Raw genomic sequence first — 21634 nt, 5'->3', positions numbered from 1 at the left:
TGTCGGCAATCCTTTTGCATGAGCCCAACCAGAAAGGTACATCCATCCTTCCCATCCAGGGGATCATCATCCACATCCTCCAGGCGCACCACAAACTGAGGGTTGGACGAGAATGTGTCTGGAACAGACAAAAGTGTAATTCTTTATATGAAGTGTAACAGAACTTCTTGCTCAGAGATACATATGGTTTCTCTGTTACCTGAGAATTCGTGGCAGCCGCCTGCAGTAGAGCCCACCCTCCACATCCCTTCATACTGGTAATGCTTCCAGTGGCCCACTTCATCACTCAGGAGCGTGTCTGGGCTCAAGTTACAGATCTCCAGCCTGGAGAACTGCTTGATGAAGTCTGAATAGGACATCCTGAGGAGAGAAACACATTTCTCAACAAAGAACATTGTGTCCATTACTTTTCCTAGTCTGAGCCTAAATAATGTAGTTAATTTGGTGATGGTGAAAATATGTCAATTATTACATTTATTCTCATGGAAATGAAAGGTTAAAGCCAACAGATTTACCAGAATTCTCCATCATCAGCCACATGGTTCAACTTTGATTTCTCATCTTTGCTGATATGGTTCCATTCAATGGACCTAATTGTGATTAAAAATTAATAAATCGTGCTTTTAGGATATTCCTGGAAATAACTAATGGTAGCTGATGGTTAATGGATGTAGAACGTAATTATTTACCCATCACTCCAAGGCCCAGTCCACTCCAGGTGACCCCATGGGTTCCTGATGCAAACCAGCTGAACCGGCTTGCCTTGGAAATGAACCTGGGAGAGAGCAACAGCAGGCATTGTAATTTGCATGCAGTTGAAAAAAACAACATAATGTTGACAGTTTAGATAATCATATACCTCCTCTGCACCAGTGACTGAGTATGCATGTCCCTTGACAAGTTTGAGAGCTGTAACTGCCTCTGTCTCGGCATTGGTCTTCTGAAAACACCAAGAACAACACTTCAATCTGATGACATGAGTACTTTACCTGGCTTGCAGGTAAGCATGTAAATCTGTATGAAAATAAGCAAATTAGTATGAAAATAAGACCTACTTTATTAATAGAGCAACCAAGCAGTGAACCCAGGCTCAGGGCCTTCTGCATGATTTGGAAGAGCTTGGGTGGAGCTTTGTCTAAGGTGTATACTTCTGAAATCCCTCCTGTGAAATCCTCAAAACCCTCAATAGTGTTTCCTCCTTTCAGGGCCTCATAGCTGCCACATAACCTGTCAGACACAGAGGGATGTGACCAGATTTACCAACTATATATTGTACATTTTCACTTGGTTAATGTTTTGATGAAGCAAAAAAAGAACAATCCATACTTGGCGTAGGCCTTCTCCAGCAGCGAGCTCCAAAACTCTGAGCCCACCGCTGAGTGAACAAACAGCAGCTTTCCATTTCTTGTGGGTAAACGGTCATCGATCACCACATCCACCCACTCACCAAACTGCCAGAACTGAGAAGAAAATATTCATAACGTCAAATACTTCTATGACTCATGAGCAAGATAATTGTGTGATCCTTGAATAATATTTTCTATTCTCTGCATGTCACAGCATGGCAATATAGGGCAACTTAGTACCAAACACAAAAGTACACTATTTCATTTTTTGTTTTTTAATCTATTACCATGAGCCATCATTTTATGGTTGGACATGGCAGGAAAAAAGTTAGAAGTCAGATAAGAAGGGCATTTGTCTGACCTGGAAGTGAAATATCCCGGCGTAACCTTCAGTAAAACTCTGTTCCTGGGGCACCACGCGAGCCAGGATCTGCTGGTCTAGAGTCAGACTGGCTATTGCAGCCAGAAGCCAGCAGTCACCTACACAGTAAAATCAGAGACATGCTCTGAGATTGAGCAGTATGCGGCATTCACCGCAGTGCAGCAGGTGCTGTAAACAGCATGTGCCCACAAACCACTACAAGCTTAATGGCAGAATGGGTGGAGGGGTATAGACCAGGGATGTTTGTGGTTCCCTTCGAAAATCCAAAACACCCCATCATCCATCCATCCATCCCTCCATCCATCCATCCATCCATCCATCCATCCATCCCTCCATCCATCCATCACTCCATCCATCCATTCATCCATCCATCCATCCATCCATCCATCCATCCATCCATCCATCACTCCATCTATTCATTCTTTCCCCTCACTTACCCAGAGCTCCTTGGCAAATGTCCATCCTTGTGGCTCCATCAACAATGAACTTTGGCTTTGAGCACAGCTCCTATATAGAGGACCAAACAATCACAAATAGTTGAACATTTGAGAGCAGGTTTGAGAAATCTTTCCCTGGATTGTCCAGTATCACACTACTGAGACAATAGGAGGAAATACAGTTCAATGATTTAGATCTGATGACTGCGTTGCAAGTACAGAAAACCCCTATGAAAATAATTCACAAACACATGATTCAACACATTTAGGTATCTCTCCCAGAGATTATTACTATAGTGAATAGTAATACAGTATGAGGCTTACGTTTAAACTTCTGTCGCTTTCAAGTGTTCTGATTGCGATGCAGAAAGTAACGAGGTACAGCTACTCTTTTTTATATATATTGTTTTTTACTTCTACTTTCCAAAGTCTTAGTTTAAAATATTAAATATTCACAATTCAGTAAATGAAAGAAATACAATAATTAATGTCAAGTCAGTGACAAGCTCACCAACCATAGGATCATTTAAAAAACACAGTGTTCCTTTTATGTTTGGTTGGTTTTCATTGCTGTGTGTTTTTTCTTAGAGGCTTCCTACCTTTGGCCTTTTCCAAACAACCCCCTTGGTTTTGGATGAGTCTGGTCCCAGCTCATTGTAGCCCAGTGATGTGGGCTCAGCTGGAAAGCAGTTGTCCTCAAACAGGCGTCCACTCTTCAAACACTGCTTGCGCAGAGTCTCATAATCCTGCTGGGAGAACTTCACTGCTTTCTCGTTTGTGCCAATGCCTTGTTCCCTGTCCTGCTGACGGGCCAGTCGAGCTGCCGTGGATGTCATCCTCACCTTGTAAGTGTATATAGCCCTCGTCTCTGTGAGCTGAGTTGGGTTGACGTCTGCTGCCTTTGTCCCAGCCTCCTATATAGCTGTCAAAGGTGAGTGAAGGATAGGGTGGGATCACAGACAGAGAGGGGCCTCCAATGTACAGGTGAGGTGAGCAAAACAGACAGCAGCAACCCTAAGCAAATCTGCAACGAGATGGCTGTGGCCACAGCTGAAATCAAAAACAGAGACACACCTAGAGGCAACCTGAAGCACCACTGTAATTGCCTCATTTTGATTGTGTGACTTGTGTGCGTGTTGTAATTGTGTCCTACTTCCTGATGGATGCATACAAAAATAGAGCAAACAAACAATTCTCTTGATTTAAACTGGTCTGAAGTGTAATAATCAGACATTCTGTAACATTATTAGAGTTAAAGAGTTATTGAAAGGGATTAAATACAGTGCTTACATCTGAGCGTTATGAAAGAGAAGCTTAAATGCATGAAATTAAGTGTTAAATTGTCTGCCAGGTCCAGTCGGCTTCGGAGCATATGCATTATGCTCTTGTATCATCTTATATCTGTATTGTGGGAATGCTGATTCAACAGCATTCCCAGTATTGTTATCCTGTTCTCTTCTATACGTTTCTTGGTCGTCTGTAACTTCTGTATACGTTCAGCTATAAACACCATTCAACTATTAAAATGTTCAGCTCTTTCAGCACATAATGGGACTTCTTCAACTTTTGTTCTACTATTTATGCTTTTTTTTTTAAATATGCTTCTAACATTTTATTTTAACATGTACATCCTTCAAATCCTTTTCTGCTTTAAAATGTATCTCCTCCTACATTCTTTCACCTACAGACCTGATTCAAACTTTAAACGAAATATTCAGCTATCTCATCACTTTGATATCTTTTACAGTTTTCCTGAAAAAGCTGTTTAAGTTTAGTGTAAATTTCAGGACATTTTATCGATTATAATGGGTGTGTATTAGAGGGCGGTTTGAACTTTGCTGCGGGCGGGAATGGGTGGCTTAAACAAACACTGCAAGATCAGTTGCATCACTACTGCAAACTCTTAAGTTTAATGCAGGATTGGCTTTTTTTTAAGATAATCTTTTTGCCATTTTAGGCCTTTATTTATAAAGGACAGCTGAAGACATGAAAGGGGAGAGAGAGGGGGAATGACATGCAGCAAAGGGCCGCAGATCGGAGTCAAACCCGGGCCCATTGCGTCAAGGAGTAAACCTCTATATATACCAACTGAACTATCCAGGCGCCCAGCATTGCCTTTTTTTTAATACAGCCAATATTTGTCATATAATTTAGCTCACACTGTGAGCTGTGTACACTGTGTTGTTGTGAAGATAGATCTGGCAGTGTGATATACAGATGGCCTGCCCATTATGCCCGTTTCACACCAATGCCCAGGGTTTCACCAGGGTTGTCTGATCAGGGTTCAACCCTCCTTTTAGAAATTCAAACAAAGCCAGTCCAACATGGCTATATCCCTGGTTGTGAACCAGCGAGCAATGCATAACAATTACCCTAAGTTCTAGAAATGGACGGGGCTTTATACGTCCTATTCAGCTATTCAACTTTTTGACATTTATACTAATTATAACAATTATTACTTTTCCACATTTCTTACAACTTCACCTTCTTCTTACACATTTTAACCAGCTATCCAGTTTAGCTTTAGCATTAGCTTTACAAAAACTTTAATTATTCCACATCTTTTATACATTAGTGGTGTTATTCAACTTGTCAATGAAATTCAAGTTAATTAAAACCATTCATACCTTAAGAAGTTTTATACATTGAAAAAAATCATTAATTTTATCATTTGATGTATACAAAGATAAAAAAAAAAATAATACATTAGCAATTTCAATGTTTGTATAATGCAGCTTCCCATGTTTATCCTATAAGATTAGCTAAGTACCTCCCTGATCTATTAGCATATTCGTATATCTTGTGTTTATGTCTAAATAAACCCTTTTCTGCATTCTGAGATAGCATTGTGTTTAGGGCAGTTCTAGTTCTTATAACTTTGTGCCAGTTTGCACTGCAGTCATTGCGTTTACCGTATTTTCCGGACTATAAGTCGCATCAGTCAAAAAATGCGTCATGAAGAGGAAAAAAACATATATAAGTCTCACTGGGCTATAAGTCGCATTTATTTAGAAATTAATTTCACAAAATCCAAGACCAAGAACAGACATTTAATCTGGACAGGCAAGTTATTACACTACACAACAGCCCCCAGAACAAGGGGCTGAATACGGTAGGTGTCCTCTATGTTAACGTAACACATTAACAGTTATTAAACTACCCAACAGCCCCCAGAACAAGGGGCTGAATACGGTAGGTGTCCTCTATGTTAACGTAACACATTAACAGTTATTACACTACACAACAGCACCCAGAACAAGGGGCTGAATACGGTAGGTGTCCGCTATGTTAACGTAACACATTAACAGTTATTAAACTACCCAACAGCAGCCAGAACAAGGGGCTGAATACGGTAGGTGTCCGCTATGTTAACGTAACACATTAACAGTTATTAAACTACACAACAGCAGCCAGAACAAGGGGCTGAATACGGTAGGTGTCCGCTATGTTAACGTAACGTAACGTAACTGCACTGTTGACGAGCCTCTCCCAGCAGCACGTTGTTCAAGCACCCATCTGTGGACTCCTTCCTCCAGCTCTGGCCATCTGGATTTCAGCGCGACTAGCTTTCTTTGTTTTCTTCATTGCAGTAAGACTAACCTTTTCTCCAGTCCCTCACAAGTTTCTCTCTCACTCCAAACTCTCGTTCTGCTGCTCGATTACCTGCGTGTTTTACTACCTGCAGTCGCCTGCAGCTTCTTTTCTTTCTCAGTTGTCTTTAGGAGCAGCATATAGTCGTCACAAGCCTAGAGCGCCTCTCGCGGCTGTAGACGGTAATGTTTTCAGCATGAAATAACATTTAAAGACATGTTACATTATATATATTTTGATATATAAGTCACACCTGACTATAAGTCGCAGGACCAGCCAAAGCATGAAAAAAAGTGCGACTTATAGTCCGGAACATACGGTATGCTCAGATTCAGCTTTTTGTAATTCCAGCACAAGACGTTTCTGTTCTTTCAACTTTTTTTTCTTTTTTGCTGAACACTATGATATAATAATGCCCCTTAAGTAAGCCTTAGTTGTTTCCCATAAGTTTGAGGGATTTGTGTATTCATTATCGTTCTCCTGGATAAACATTTTTAATTATTTTTGAGCCATGGAACAAAATGTATAAAACTTCCTCAGGTATCTGATAAAGTGTGATATGGATATATCTTGTATGGAAGTTGAGGAGGTGATGGGCACCTTAGCCTCTGGAAAGGCTTGTGGACCAGATGGTCTCCCCCTATAGATTTATAAAACGTTTAAAGGTATTCTCCCTCCCTTAATTACTAGAATCATTACAATTGGCTACAATTAACATGATATTAAAGGAAAGCAAAGACCCAGAATATCCTGAATCCTATAGACCAATAAGTATTGAAAACACAGACTGTAAAATTTTAGCTAAACGTCTTGCTACGAGGATTAATTATATTATACCAAAATTTGTAGGATATGACCAGACTGGCTTTGTCCAAAACAGGCAATCATATTCAAACATTAGGAGATTATTAGGTATCTTACAGTATGTTAAAATTCAGAAATTTAATGCATTAGTGGTATCATTAGATGCTGAAAAAGCCTTTGATCATATAGAGTGGGATTATTTGTTTAATACTTTAAAGGAGTATGCTTTTGGAGACCGGTTTATTGAATGGGTAAAGTTATTATATTCTGCAACCCAAGCATCAGTTTCTATTATGAGGGAAATGTCTTCTCCTTTCTCTATACGTAAAGGTACCAAACAAGGATGCCCTTTAGCTCCTTTATTATTTGCATTAGCAATGGAACCTTTGGCGGAGATGATTAGATCTTGCTCCTCAGTTATTCAAACTAAAAAACAAATACACAAAATTTCACTATATGCAGATGATGTTCTTTTAGTTTTGAACAATCCCATTTCCTCCGTCTCAGCTGTTGTCCAGATAATAAATGAGTTTGGGGTGTTCTCTGGCTATAAAGTCAACTATAGAAAATCATTAGCTTTACCACTAGGGAACTTGACTTGTTCTGACCTATCGGGTTACATTCTTTTTCAGTTGTCTCCTAATGGGTTTAGATACTTGGGAATTCATGTCTGTTGTAATTTTGATGATATGGTAAAAATGAATTTAGACCCAGTGGTGAATGAAATTCAAAAAAATCTTCAAAGATGGAGCCCTTTGTTAATATCATTACTTGGCAGAGTTGCCATCATTGAGATGAATGTCTTACCCAGGCTATTATATCCATTGCATATGCTACCCAATTATGTTCCAGTTAAGTTTTTTAAATCACTACATAGTTTGATAACTGGAGAAACTGCAGTTACCAAGGGACAAAGGTTTGTTAGCACTGCCAAATATAATGTATTATCACTGGGCCTCACAAATAAGATATATTACTGAATGGTTAAATAATGATGCTAATTCCACATTTTCTGGATTTGGAAAATATTGGATGTGAACCGGTTCTGTCAGATATGCCCTTTATAAATAATGCAATCTCACTACAGGGAATGAAAGATATTGTTATTGTTAGAAATACCCTTAAAACATGGAATCAAGTATGTACACACTTAAGGATTAAAAATCAACTCTCTGCTCTGGCGCCAATTGTTTGCAATCCAAGTTTTGAACTGTCTTGTTTAGATGTGGGGTTTTAAACATTGAATGATGCTGTTTCAAATACAAGATCTCTTCTCACAATGGATTTTAAAATCTTACTTTCAACTTTTCTAGTCTTAACGGCTACTCAAAGTGCCTTTTACATACATTTTTTTATGTACAGGAACCATTCACACACACACATTGATGGTGCAGCATCAGGGATAAATTGGGATTCAGTGTCTTACCCAAGGACACTTGGACATGGGACTGCAGGGCCAGGGATTGAACCGCCAACCATCTGATTGGTAGGCAACCTCTCTGCCACTGAGCCACAGCTTAGGAGCTATATACATTTCATACCAACATATATGAGTGGCTTGAGTACAAAGCCGCTTGAAAAGATACTATTAAAAACATCTTCCTTAAAGAAGAAAGTTTTAAGTTATATTTACTCTCAAATATTTATTATATTTATTATATTATATATATAGATTTTGGATCTGAACTGGATGAAGGGATGTGGAAAAGGATCTTGTTGAATGCAAAGAAAATGACATGTTCTAATACATCTTATGAGACTCAATATAAGATCATCCACAGACTGCATGTTACCCCTGCTATTCGATGTAAATATGATCCTATGTGCTCATCATTATGTGTGAAATGTAAAAATAGCTGTGGCACTGATGGACATCTAATGTGGTCATGTCCAAAAATCTCAAGCTTCTGGCTATCGGTCCAAAACGAGATTAAGAACATTTTTTAGGTTTGATATTCCACTAAATCCATGCTTTGTATGCTGCACGCCTCACAATACTACATAAATGGTTAGACGAAGATCCTCCTAATATTACAATGTGGTATGAAAAATGTATGTCCATCTTGCCATTGGAGAGATTATCACATGTACTAAGAAATACGCTTGATGTTTTTGTAAGAGAATGATCCCCATTACAATTATACCTAAAAGAAGAATGGCCTAGAATAATACGTATAGGGGTAGGGATTTGAAAAGTGACTGAAAAAGCACATGAAATGTTTAATTTTGCACTGCTAGTTTTAATTTACTAACTCTTTTATATGTGTATGTGTATGTATGTATGTATGTATGTATGTGTACATGTATATATATGTATGTATATATGTATGTATGTATGTTTGTGTGTCTGTTTATGTCTTGTATCACTTGTGGTTTCTTGTAGTGTCTTACATTAAAATAAAATAAAAAAGAAGAACTTTCAAACGTTCATACTTTTCCAACTATTCTCACTATTTCAACTTCTTACGGATTTAAGCTACTCATCCAGTTTAGCTTTAGCAATTTAGCTATTCAGCATTCACACGCATTTTCTGCTGGAAATGCATTTTCTATTATCATATAAAAGCTGTTAGAGACTTTACTCTGACATATCTAACATCTCTTTATATTATCATATAAAAGCTGTTAGAGACTTTACTCTGACATATCTAACATATCTTTATATTATCATATAAAAGCTGTTAGAGACTTTACTCTGACATATCTAACATCTCTCCCTTCCTAACGTAACGTATGTCTTCAGTTTTATAAATGTCTCCTGTCTGATGATGTAAGAACTTGTTAAGTAACATTAGGAGTTTCTACAGCATAAAAGCAAACAGAAAAAATGAAACAAAAACATTATTAAAGTGTCAAAATCATTGAGAAACGTCTAAAGCTTCTTAAAGTTTCTTTCTTGCAGCTGAAACTGAACCAATCTGAGAAGTTTTAATGTCTCAAAGACAGAAAATAAAATAGTTATGTCATAAAAAGTATATTTACCTGAATGACAGGAGAGAGAGATAGAAAAGACTGAGAACTCATTGATCTTTATACTGTAAAATATTATAATATATTATAATACACGCCCACTTAATCTTTCATAGGGTCAGCAGCAGGTAACATATTATAATATAGTGACTCATCATCCCTACAGGAGGAGATTAGAGGTTTCATTTATCTTAGCTTTCATTAAAGTTTAGACATTCATTTAGTGTCTACTTTCAGTCATTTAGTGTCTACTTTCAGTCATTTAGTGTCTACTTTCAGACATTTAGTGTCTACTTTCAGACATTTAGTCTCTACTTTCAGTCATTTAGTCTCTACTTTCAGACATTTAGTCTCTACTTTCAGTCATTTAGTCTCTACTTTCTTTCATTTAGTGTCTACTTTCAGACATTTAGTGTCTACTTTCAGTCATTTAGTCTCTACTTTCTTTCATTTAGTGTCTACTTTCAGACATTTAGTGTCTACTTTCAGTCATTTAGTATCTACTTTCAGACATTTAGTGTCTACTTTCAGACATTTAGTGTCTACTTTCAGACATTTAGTGTCTACTTTCAATCATTTAGTGTCTACTTTCAGTCATTTAGTATCTACTTTCAGACATTTAGTGTCTACTTTCAGACATTTAGTGTCTACTTTCAGACATTTAGTGTCTACTTTCAATCATTTAGCGTCTTCTTTCAGTCCCATTAAAAGTGCTGATGTAAATGTTGAAAGCAGTCTCAGACGTGATGTTAAAATGTGTTTTCTCCTGTTGGACCTGGTTCTGAGTCTAGTTGCGGGGTTTTTTAATCAGCTGAAGTTTGTTGTTGTGTGGTCATGAGAAGAGAGCTCTGCAGCAATCTAACCACCATGAAATGAACCGATGAATTACTCTTTCTCAGGCCGTTCTGATATCATCTCTTCCCTCACAAACTCTCTCTGTTGTTCTTCATTAGTTATTCAAACTGGAAGCTAAACCCTGAGAGCTTGGTTTGCATGGATGACTTTTGTGATAAAACACCAAACCGGTTTTGTGTAAAGCGAGCGATAACGTGTGAGGGCCCGTGTCAGACAGCGTCTCCCTCTGAGCCTTTAACTCTCCTAAGCTTACAGATATGGCTTTTACAACACATCTAAAGTTCTGACGAGCTGCAAAGCCCTAAAAACGTTCCTTAGCCATGGTAGAACTTTTTTTCTTTTCATTCAAACCTTTATTTAACCAGGATAAAAAACTCCTTGAGATTACAAATCTCTTTTACTAGAGTGTCCTGGCAAGTGGCAGCAGCGTGGTTTCAAATAAATACAAAGACAAAATCAAGTAAAAACATAGACACACTTTCACGCATCATATTCAAACAACGTCATCATAAAGAGAAATCTGGGTCCTAAATCAGTTTAAAAACAATGACAGACGGACTGCCTTTCTGCAAGATCCTTTAAAAAGCCTTTAAAAGAATAAAAAGAGACTGTAGTTCATTCTGAAGCTGATTCCATGCAGATGCTGCTGCACAACTAAAAGCCTTCTTACCAAAGTCAGTGCGGGCTTTAGGGACTGACAATAAAAACAGATCCTGTGAACGCAAGTGATATGTCCCTGCAGAACTCAGGAGGATGTAAGCATTCAGATAAGGAGGAAGTAGTCCTAATACTGCTTTATAAATAAACAGATGCCAGTGCATCCAACGCCTGATTGAGAGGGAGAACCACTCGACCCGAGAGTACAGCAAACAGTGATGAGTATGAGATTTTAGGTTTGTGATGAATCTTAAGGCTCCATGAAACACATGTCCAAAGCATGAAGACACTGGGAGGTTGAATACATACATAAAATGTCACCATAGTCCAAAACAGACAAGAAAGTTGCATTTACAACATACAGCATAACTTAGCAGAAAAAGGAAATACTGACTGACAGCAACTCTGTCACAGCCTGAATATGAAACTCTGCTTTTGGGGGAATTTCTGAGTCTCAAAGTTGGTGAAAAATAACTTTGGGTTTGTTGTTGCTCTGTAGTCAGGGTGGGGGTCTCTAACATCTCTGTGCTGACGTTTGGGATGCTTTTTTCGCAGTTTATTTGTCGTTTGTTTTTCTGCAAATGACCATTGCAGAAAACTGCACTGCAAACTGCATCGACTGAAAGAGTTTTGGTGTGTTGTTGGACAGTGTGGGGGATTCACTGTCATCCGATCCCCAGCAGTTCCTCCCAGAGGATGGAGAGGGGTTTGCCATGTAGCTTCTTTGGGCTCTTTGGCAAACACCTCTGTCTGGGCCTGGCTCCAGATGGCGGCCCCAGGCTTCATCCGGGCCGGGTCTACTTCGATGATTTATAGGTCTTTTTAATCAATTCTTAGGGCATTTTCACACATGAAAATCCAAATCAAGGTACGGAACAAGGTTCATGTTTTTGTTCCATTGTATACATTTGAAAAAACTACGTCCTGCCGTCATCACATATGTGAGCTGCGTTTTCAGATACTTAGAATTGATTGGTTTGTAGACGGGCTTCCTCGTCCTCTTGTATCCTCTCTCTGTGTCAGAGTTTTTTCAGCTGCCTGCTGCTCTCTCCTACTGACTGCTGCTCTCCTCTACTGACTGCTGCTCTCTCCTACTGACTGCTGCTCTCCTCTACTGACTGCTGCTCTCTCCTACTGACTGCTGCTCTCCTCTACTGACTGCTGCTCTCTCCTACTGACTGCTGCTCTCTCCTACTGACTGCTGCTCTCTCCTACTGACTGCTGCTCTCTCCTACTGACTGCTGCTCTCTCCTACTGACTGCTGCTCTCTCCTCTACTGACTGCTGATCTCTCCCCTACTGACTGCTGCTCTCTCCTACTGACTGCTGCTCTCTCCTACTGACTGCTACTCTCTCCTACTGACTGCTGCTCTCTCCTACTGACTGCTGCTCTCTCCTACTGACTGCTGCTCTCTCCTACTGACTGCTGCTCTCACTCTCACTGCTTCACACCTGTAATTTTGGTTCGGATCAAACTGAAAAGTCCGAAAATCTGGACCAAATGAGGTATGTGTGAAAAGAGAGAGACTGAGACCACTTTGCCATGGGAGACCCTGTCAAGACACCATGTGAATCATGAATGTGTAGAACTGCTGCCATCTTTGACTGCTAGCTATGGCTATACCACTTGGATGAAGTGCGAAAACTAAATACTTTCACCCAGGAAAAGCGTGTTCTTTCAACTCCCTAACCCTTAACCTCTAACCCAAACCCCTAACCAACTAACCCCCTAACCCTTACCCCCTAACCCCTACCCCCTAACCCTTACCCCCTAACCCTTACCCCCTAACCCAAACCCCCTAACCCCTACCCCCTAACCATTATATCCTAACCCCTACCCCCTAACCCAAACCCCCTAACCCCTACCCCCTAACCCTTACCCCCTAACCCCCCTACCCCTAACCCAGGCCCTAACCCTACCCCCTAACCCCCTACTTCTAACCCAAACCCACTAACTCAAACCCCCTGGCCCTACCCCCTAACCATTATATCCTAACCCAAACCCCCTAACCCTTACCCCCTAACCATTATATCCTAACCCCTACCCCTAACCCCAAACCCCTCTAACCCCCTACCCCCTGACCCTACCCCTAACCCTACCCCCTAACCCTTACCCCCTAACCCCTACCCCCTAACCCAAACCCCCTAACCCTTACCCCCTAACCCAAACCCCCTAACCCCTACCCCCTAACCCTTACCCCTAACCCAAACCCCCTAACCCTTACCCCCTAACCCAAACCCCCTAACCCCTACCCCCTAACCCTTACCCCCTAACCCCTACCCCCTAACCCAAACCCCCTAACCCCTACCCCCTAACCCTTACCCCCTAACCCTTACCCCCTAACCCAAACCCCCTAACCCTTACCCCCTAACCATTATATCCTAACCCCTACCCCCTAACCCAAACCCCCTAACCCCTACCCCCTAACCCTTACCCCCTAACCCAAACCCCCTAACCCCTACCCCCTAACCCTTACCCCCTAACCCATTTCATTCCTTACACTGCCACCTGCTGGCCAGCTGCTGTAAGAGCAACACACATTTCACAAATCCAAGAAGGCCGACAGACAGACTCATCCTGCCAATCCTTCTAGACACACTCAGAAACAGAAGGACAGTTGTGTACCTAAAAGGGTACAATGCTTGTAACAGGAGAGGTTCCCTTTAGAAAGTCTACTGTGTATTCTTCAGTACCGGTATGTTTCAGGTTGTACCCTTAAATTAGTCCAAAGGTACATTTCTGGCTTCTTAAAAAACATACTGCACGCTTAAGGAAATGTTAAAGTCTACCTGTAAGAACAGAAATGTTCTTGTCTCGTAGCTCACTTTTTAAGTGTGTAGCGGGAGACCCTTGCAATTGAAAAACATGTTTTAAAGGTGTCCTGCCACACTTATTTCATGACTTTGTGGTAATATCTGAAGTTTTACCATGGACTCTATCAACATTTTTTGTGGAAAAAAATGCCTTGGTGACCTTGTTTCAAGACATTCTAGCGTGGTATAGAAAGCCTGCAGGAACACTTGATTTATGCCAGTTCTCATTAATATTCAACGAGCTAAGCTGCTTGACTCTAACTGGCTAACAGCTAACCAATGAGAGCCTGGCTATCAGCATCCTTTACCCAGCGCAACTTGGCGAGCTCATGAATAGTAATGAGCTCAGGCAACACCACGTCAGACTGACCAGCTTTTGTATTTGGCCTGATTTCTCCGCTTATTTCTTTTCAGTGGCTAGAGCTGACAAAGGAGCTAGCAGTTCATTTTCACATTCACCACATAACACAAACACATATGGACCTAACATATTTCTGTAAGGAAAGGCGGTTTTATATGGCAGGGCACCTTTAACATCCAGTCAACCTTAGGAGTAATACTGTTGTTAGCAACAGTTGTGTGTGTGTTGTTAGAAGTTTAGCAAGTGTTGATTGTCTGCTGGGAGGAAATCATGATTGATCATCTGTCCACTAAATTAGACGTTGTGCGTTGCCGGCTATGTTTCAACTACAGTTCATACTGTTACAGACTCATGGGGACTCATGAAGTACTTAATCTGCAGTAACTGTTTTGGCAGCAAATCTAATACTTATTAGAATGGAACTTTCTGAGGAGTTATGAGCAGGGTTCAGTGTTTGTGCATGATATTGAATGGTATTAGAATTTGTTATATGTGAAAACATTAGTTAGAAAACACTATTACATTTTGTTTTAGAGTTTTCACATATATATCATTTTATTCATTGGTTTGTTAGATACGTATTTCTAAATTTCAATAACTCTAAACACATGCCGTCCATTAAAAAGTTCCCGTAACCCGGGAGGCAGGTATGGAGGCAGGTAGGTAGACAGGTAGGGGGGAAGGTAGGGAGGCAGGTAGGTAGGCAGCTACGGAGGCAGGTAGAGGGGAAGGTAGGGAGGCAGGTAGGGAGGCAGGTAGGGGGGGAAGGTAGGGGGAAGGTAGGGGGGAAGGTAGGTAGGCAGGTAGGGGGAAGGTAGGTAGGCAGGTAGGGGGGAAGGTAGGGAGAAAGGTAAGGGGGAAGGTAGGGAGGCAGGTAGGGGGCAGGTAGGGAGGCAGGTAGGGGGGAAGGTAGGGAGGCAGGTAGGGAGGCAGGTATGGGGCAGGTAGGGGGCAGGTAGGGGGAAGGTAGGGGGGAATGTAGGTAGGCAGGTAGGGAGAAGGTAGGGGGAAGGTAGGGAGGCAGGTAGGGGGGAAGGTAGGGAGGCAGGTAGGGAGACAGGTAGGGGGCAGGTAGGGAGGCAGGTAGGGAGGAAGGTAGGGGGGCAGGTAGGGGGCAGGTATTTTTTGTGACTCAGAGAGTCAGAGATGTGTTTCTTTGAGGATGAGTTGAGGATTGTTCCACCAGATGGAGCCCTGACTCTCTTACACAGTTTATATTCTGTCAGAAACAAGAACAGACTGAACACAAGTGGAGCACAAACTAAAATAATCTGTTCATCTTCAGCTCTGATCTCTAAATGTTTGATGTTTATGATGCTGCTGCTTTTAAGGAGAGACACTAACAGACAGAAACACCATCTTTACCTTTATTAATCTTCCATATCATGTCTTCTTTAGGAAGACCTTCATGTTACTACACTCTGTCTGTTTGTGTCTGTAGCTTTCTCCTGAATTCACCAAAAGTTAGCTAGATGATGCCTCATTTGCATATTTAAACACGTTTACACTTAGAAAATTGAATTTCACTTAAAAGTTAAAAACAAGTCGCTAAGAATTGATTAATCTACTGAAAATGTTCTATAAAATGTCAGAAAAACTGAAAAATGTCCAAAAAGTCTATTGTGAAGTGTGCAATCTTCTTTTTGTCCAAAACCAAAAGAAATGCAGTTTATTATGAAATAGAACAAAGCAGGAAATCATTATACATTATATATATATTATATACATTATATATATATTATATATAATGTATATATATATTTTATATATATATACATAATATATATAATGTATAATGTATATATATAATGTGTATATATATATTTATATATATATACATTATATATAATTATATATGTTATATATAATGTATATATATATTTTATATATATAATGTATATATATAATATGTATATATATTTATATATATACATTATATATATAATTATATATATTATATATAATGTATATATATAATGTATATATATAATGTGTATATATTTATATATATATACATTATATATGTATATATATACATTATATATATTATATACATTAAATATATTATATACATTATATATAATATATATATATACATTATTTATATAATATATATAATTATATATATAATGTATATATATAAATATATATATACACATTATATATACATTATATATATAATTATATATATTATTTATTTATATATATATATATATTTATATTTTGGCTGATGTTTCCTCTGAAAGGACTTCATTTAGTTGTATATCGTTTGTGGACTATTTTATTTAACTGCCACTTTCACTGCTTTTGTTTCTGCACCTTTTTAACTTCATGTTTTTATTCTATTCATATGAACATAAATATATCTTCTGTAGTTCTCTTTAGTGTTTAGTTTGTGAAACACTTTCAGCTGCATTTAATGTATGAAAGTCGCTTTACAAACAAAGATATTATATTGATCTGTTATCTTCTTTATGAATGAGTGAATATGACGACATTAAAAACAGACCCAGAGTTAAACTGTCACATGTTTTACTCAACAGGAGACACAAGTTACACATCAGGTAGTAACAGATTACTCTGGTTCATCAGGTAGTAACAGATTACTCTGGTTCATCAGATAGTAACAGATTACTCTGGTTCATCAGATAGTAACAGATTACTCTGGTTCATCAGATAGTAACAGATTACTCTGGTTCATCAGGTAGTAACAGATTACTCTTATTCATCAGGTAGTAATAGATTACTCTGGTTCATCAGGTAGTAATAGATTACTCTGGTTCATCAGGTAGTAACAGATTACTCTGGTTCATCAGTTAGTAACAGATTACTCTGGTTCATCAGGTAGTAACAGATTACTCTGGTTCATCAGTTAGTAACAGATTACTCTGGTTCATCAGTTAGTAATAGATTACTCTGGTTCATCAGGTAGTAACAGATTACTCTGGTTCATCAGTTAGTAACAGATTACTCTGATTCATCAGGTAGTAATAGATTACTCTGGTTCATCAGGTAGTAACAGATTACAGAAATGTATGAAAGTGAATAGGATTGCCTTTTTTATCACATCCGATTTCAATTATCTTGTGTGCTTTAAATTCACCTTTCTCGTACTCACAGTGGGGAGGCTTGGCTTTCTTTGCAGCTTTTTCCTTCGTCTGTTCTGCTTTGATGCCGATTACCTTTCAGTGCTGGTGTTTTACAGACATTTGTCACAGCTTTCAAAGGCGCTTTGATGAAGGCGTTGGAAAACTTACAGCTGTCGTCGTCCTTCATGATTTTTCTGCCTTTAATCACGTTGGTACAGTCGTCTTCGTTCATCTCCTCTCCGATGTGCTGGTTTGTAAACCATGCAACATCATGCTTCACTCTTTCCACAGAGAGTACGGCAGCAGAGAGCAGGAGAACACCGGCAAAGATAGAGATCTTCATGTTGATCTGGAGAACACAATGTCAGAAGGGTAAAAAGAAGTGTCAAAAAATTTAGAGAAAAGCATCAAAAGCTTCTAAAAAGCATCATCCTCAAAGCTGAAACAGAATCTAAATCAAGCAGAGAAGTTTGAATGTCTTAGGGCTCCTGCACACTGCCTGCGTAACACGCGCATCTCAGGCGTGCTGAAAACACGTGCATGCTAGAAATAGGGCCGATGCCTATTTTTCACGATACACGCAAGCGTGTTGGATGCGTTTCCAGGCAAAATAGAATACGAAAAGATGTTTATATGTCGTGTTGATGTTTGAAAGTCTCTAGGTTTTGACATAAATGCAGATATAAATGTCATTTAAAAAAATAATAATAAATAATTAGTGATTTTCAAATATTGCACCTGTCAATACAGAAGAAAATATTCTGAAGGCTATTTTGCCGTCAATACTGTCGACGTTGTCTTTGCTGTAATCAGATCAGTATATATTTATGTTTATGTTTATGGGAAACATACATGTTTACAGACAAGCCTAGCAGCAGCAGACACGTTTCTGGTGTCCAAAGACATAGAAAACGCCATGCAACAGAAACGACACACTCACGCCACGCAGCCAGTGTGCAGGAGCCGTTAGAGACAGAAAAAGCATTTCATACTGTGCTGCGTGAAACTACTCTCTTAAATGTATATGCACCTCCAGGTACTACGTGGGGGTTCTATACACAAATCTTTGACCTAATGATTACGAAAGCCCAGGAAATGGTGATTTGTGGCGGTGACCTTAATCTGAGACTGAACCCAAAATGGGATGTGTCAAGATTAGCTCATACCCAGAATAACATTGTAGGCAAAAAGGTGAGAATGATGATAAGGGAGATGGGTATCTGTGATGTATGGAGGGAGCTCAATCCCACTACTAGAGACTACACCTTTTATTCCTCACCACAGAAAACTTATTTAAGGATTGACTATTTTTTATGTACAGTAAAGATATTGGTATTGTAAGGTCGTGTAAAATTGGGTTAATGGACCTGTTGGACCATAGTCCGGTGTACCTGGATTTAAATCTAAAAAACAGCAAAAATACTTTTTCCTGGAGACTAAACATACTCAAGGGAAAGATGAAGAACTTCAAGAGGAAATCAAGTTATACCTGTCAGAAAATGATAATGGGGAAGTTTCCCCCTTATGGTATGGGATGCGGGTAAGGCTGTCTTGAGAGGGAAAATCATTACGAAAGTAGCACTACAAAAGAGATTCAGACAGGAGAAACTGGATAAACTAGAAAAAGAGTTGGAAAAAAACCATTAAAGAGATATCCAATTGGACATTAGCCAGAAAATTGGGGAAATTAAAAATCAGATCAACGAAATGTATGAGGCAGACATTCAGAAAAAACTAATCTTTTTGAGGTATTATGAAGTAGGGAGTAAATCAGCCAAAGATCTGGCATACAAATTAAGCAAACAACAAGCAGAGAGGGTAGTACATAAAATTAAAGACCCAATCACCAAACAAATGAAATATGAGTTCCAAGACATTCACAGTTGTTTTGAAAAATATTACAAAAACATATATGCCCTGATGGCCTGTAAGGGGGACGAGTCACCTGAATCTCTGCTTGCATCACTTAATCTCCCAACAATTACAGGAGATCAGAATAACGCTTTACTGGCCAATGTGACTATAGGACAACTCCAAAAGCAATATCTCAACTCAGTATATTTACCTGAATGACAGGAGAGAGATGAGTTCTAGAGTCAGCAGCAGGAGAGATACCTGGAATATCACATGATAACACACACACTACGTTACATCATATTTAACTACATTACATCACATTTAACTACATTACATCATATTTAACTACATTACATCACAGTTAACTACATTACATCACATTTAACTACGTTACATCATATTTAACTACATTACATCACATTTAACTACGTTACATCACATTTAACTACATTACATCACAGTTAACTACGTTATATCACAGTTAACTACGTTACATCACATTTAACTACCTTACATCACATTTAACTACGTTACATCACAGTTAACTTCGTTACATCACATTTAACTACGTTACATCACATTTAACTACCTTACATCACATTTAACTACGTTACATCACATTTAACTACGTTACATCACATTTAACTACATTACATCACAGTCAGTGGTGGAGGAAGTACTGAATCTCAGTACTTAAGTAAAAGTAAAAATAACCAGAAACATATTTACTTTAGTAAAAGTAGAAGTACCACAATAACAACCCTACTTAAGTAAAAGTAAAAAGTACCTGATTTTAAATGTACTTTAAGTATTAAAAGTAAAAGTACTTACTTACTTAGTAGTACTTATTCTCTTAATATTTATATTCTAACAATTAAAAAAAAAAAACAGTATGGGCTGTGGCATTTTAATGAAGTTAGTTTTAGGTTAATGTAATTGGGCTTACCATCTGTGGCCATCTGTGGACAATTCTGGTTATCTATCAGCGTGATCTGAAGCTCCACTTTGCATTATTTCCCACGGGACAGTGAATGCTGCACACATTATCTAGCGAGAACACACGGGCTTGGACAACAAGTACATGGTGGCATCACAGCTGAGGAGGACCGGGAGTGTTTTTAAGATAAATATACAGGTTGTATATTATCCCTCTGTGAACGGATGCTTCACATATGACCAAGCAGAGTATCGGGAGCAGCAGTAGTACCGGGAGTGGTATGCGCCTGGCCAATAAATGCTATTGAAGGGCGGGTCTTGGCGTGGCTATAGTGGGATTCGTAATATCGCGAGCGGCACCGGGAAATGGACGGCCGCTTTGTACATTCCACCACTGATCATCATATTTAACTATGTTACATCACAGTTAACTATGTTACATCACTGTTAACTATGTTACATCACTGTTAACTACATTACATCACAGTTAACTATGTTACATCACAGTTAACTATGTTACATCACTGTTAACTATGTTACATCACAGTTAACTAAAAAAGTGGCGACAAAACTGTCAAAAATCAGTGAGAAAAGTGTCAAAAAGGTCAAAAAATGTGCCAAAAACAGGTAAAAATTGCCCCAAAGAAGTGTAAAAAAAAGTGCCGAAAAAGAGTAAAAGAAGCCCCGAAAAAAGTATCAAAAGGGTCAAGAATAAAACATAATTCTATATGATATGAATTATATTTACATCACAGTTAACTTCAAACCTTGAAAAATACGTTGGAAAAAGTGTCAAAAATGTCTGACTGAAAAGTCAACAAACAAGTGAGAAAAGCTAACGTTAGCAGCGAGAGTCAGCGTTTTCTCTTACCGTAGAGTTGGTGGAGAGAGATCAGGTGGGAAGGTGCTGCTGTCCTTTGGTCGACTTGTTTTCAGTAAAAAGGATTGAATGTTAAAAGATAAACTACACAAAGTCTGAAGATGAAGAAGAGCAGAACTCTGACACGATGCAAATCTGAAGAATGTTCAGATAGAGAAATGAAATGATCTGCAGTCTTATATCCTCCCACAGAGAGAGGTTGTCTCTGCAACAAACAGCTGGATATCATCTCCATATACGGTAAACATTCAGCCACAGCTTCAGAAATCCCCCCCACTGATTCTCATTTAAATACACACGTTACTGACGGTCAAAGACCAGAAACAGGAAGTTGTTGTTTTCACACTTTAAGATGTTTTCACACTTTGTTCGGATGCAGCTTCCTGTTAATGATGATCTACAAAAATAGAGGAACATCATCTTTGAGAAATACTTTTTTTAAATTAAAAAATACACTTTTTTATATTATGAAACACAATACTGTAATACACACACACACACACACACACACACACACACACACAGACACGTTGTTTGTTTAAAGTGAATATAAACCCAGTTTTGGATGATATCGAGCTCTTCCTGCGACGTGGTTTTATTGCTCTTCTTGTAAGTCAAACTGCATATTTTCAAATCTACAGATATAATTTCTCTGG

General features: G+C 38.9%; 1 protein-coding gene across 2 annotated transcripts in view; it reads right to left on the bottom strand.

The window, feature by feature from the left end:
* Positions 1 to 21154, bottom strand: part of LOC144513272 (calpain-2 catalytic subunit-like) — a 25872-nt gene extending 4718 nt beyond the window's left edge. The window contains exons 1-11 of one of the 2 annotated variants that reach the window (XM_078244301.1): positions 20970 to 21154; positions 2765 to 3087; positions 2166 to 2235; positions 1708 to 1826; positions 1327 to 1460; positions 1056 to 1227; positions 860 to 940; positions 690 to 775; positions 516 to 590; positions 200 to 360; positions 1 to 118 (exon numbers count right to left, since the gene is read on the bottom strand). The exon at positions 1 to 118 is cut by the window's left edge and continues 52 nt beyond it. In XM_078244301.1, the coding sequence (XP_078100427.1) occupies positions 1 to 118; positions 200 to 360; positions 516 to 590; positions 690 to 775; positions 860 to 940; positions 1056 to 1227; positions 1327 to 1460; positions 1708 to 1826; positions 2166 to 2235; positions 2765 to 3001 (1253 nt within the window). In that variant the 5' untranslated portion in view covers positions 3002 to 3087; positions 20970 to 21154. The remainder of the gene's footprint in view (positions 119 to 199; positions 361 to 515; positions 591 to 689; positions 776 to 859; positions 941 to 1055; positions 1228 to 1326; positions 1461 to 1707; positions 1827 to 2165; positions 2236 to 2764; positions 3088 to 20969) is intronic. The other variant, XM_078244302.1, reaches the window with a different exon arrangement.
* Between the last annotated feature and the right edge of the window lie 480 nt (positions 21155 to 21634).

The sequence above is a fragment of the Sander vitreus genome, unplaced genomic scaffold, assembly GCF_031162955.1.
Source record: "Sander vitreus isolate 19-12246 unplaced genomic scaffold, sanVit1 ctg201_0, whole genome shotgun sequence".
Taxonomy (NCBI): Eukaryota; Metazoa; Chordata; class Actinopteri; order Perciformes; family Percidae; genus Sander; species Sander vitreus.
The sequence above is the reverse complement of the archived record's forward strand: the minus strand, read 5'-3'. Positions and strand labels throughout refer to the sequence as shown.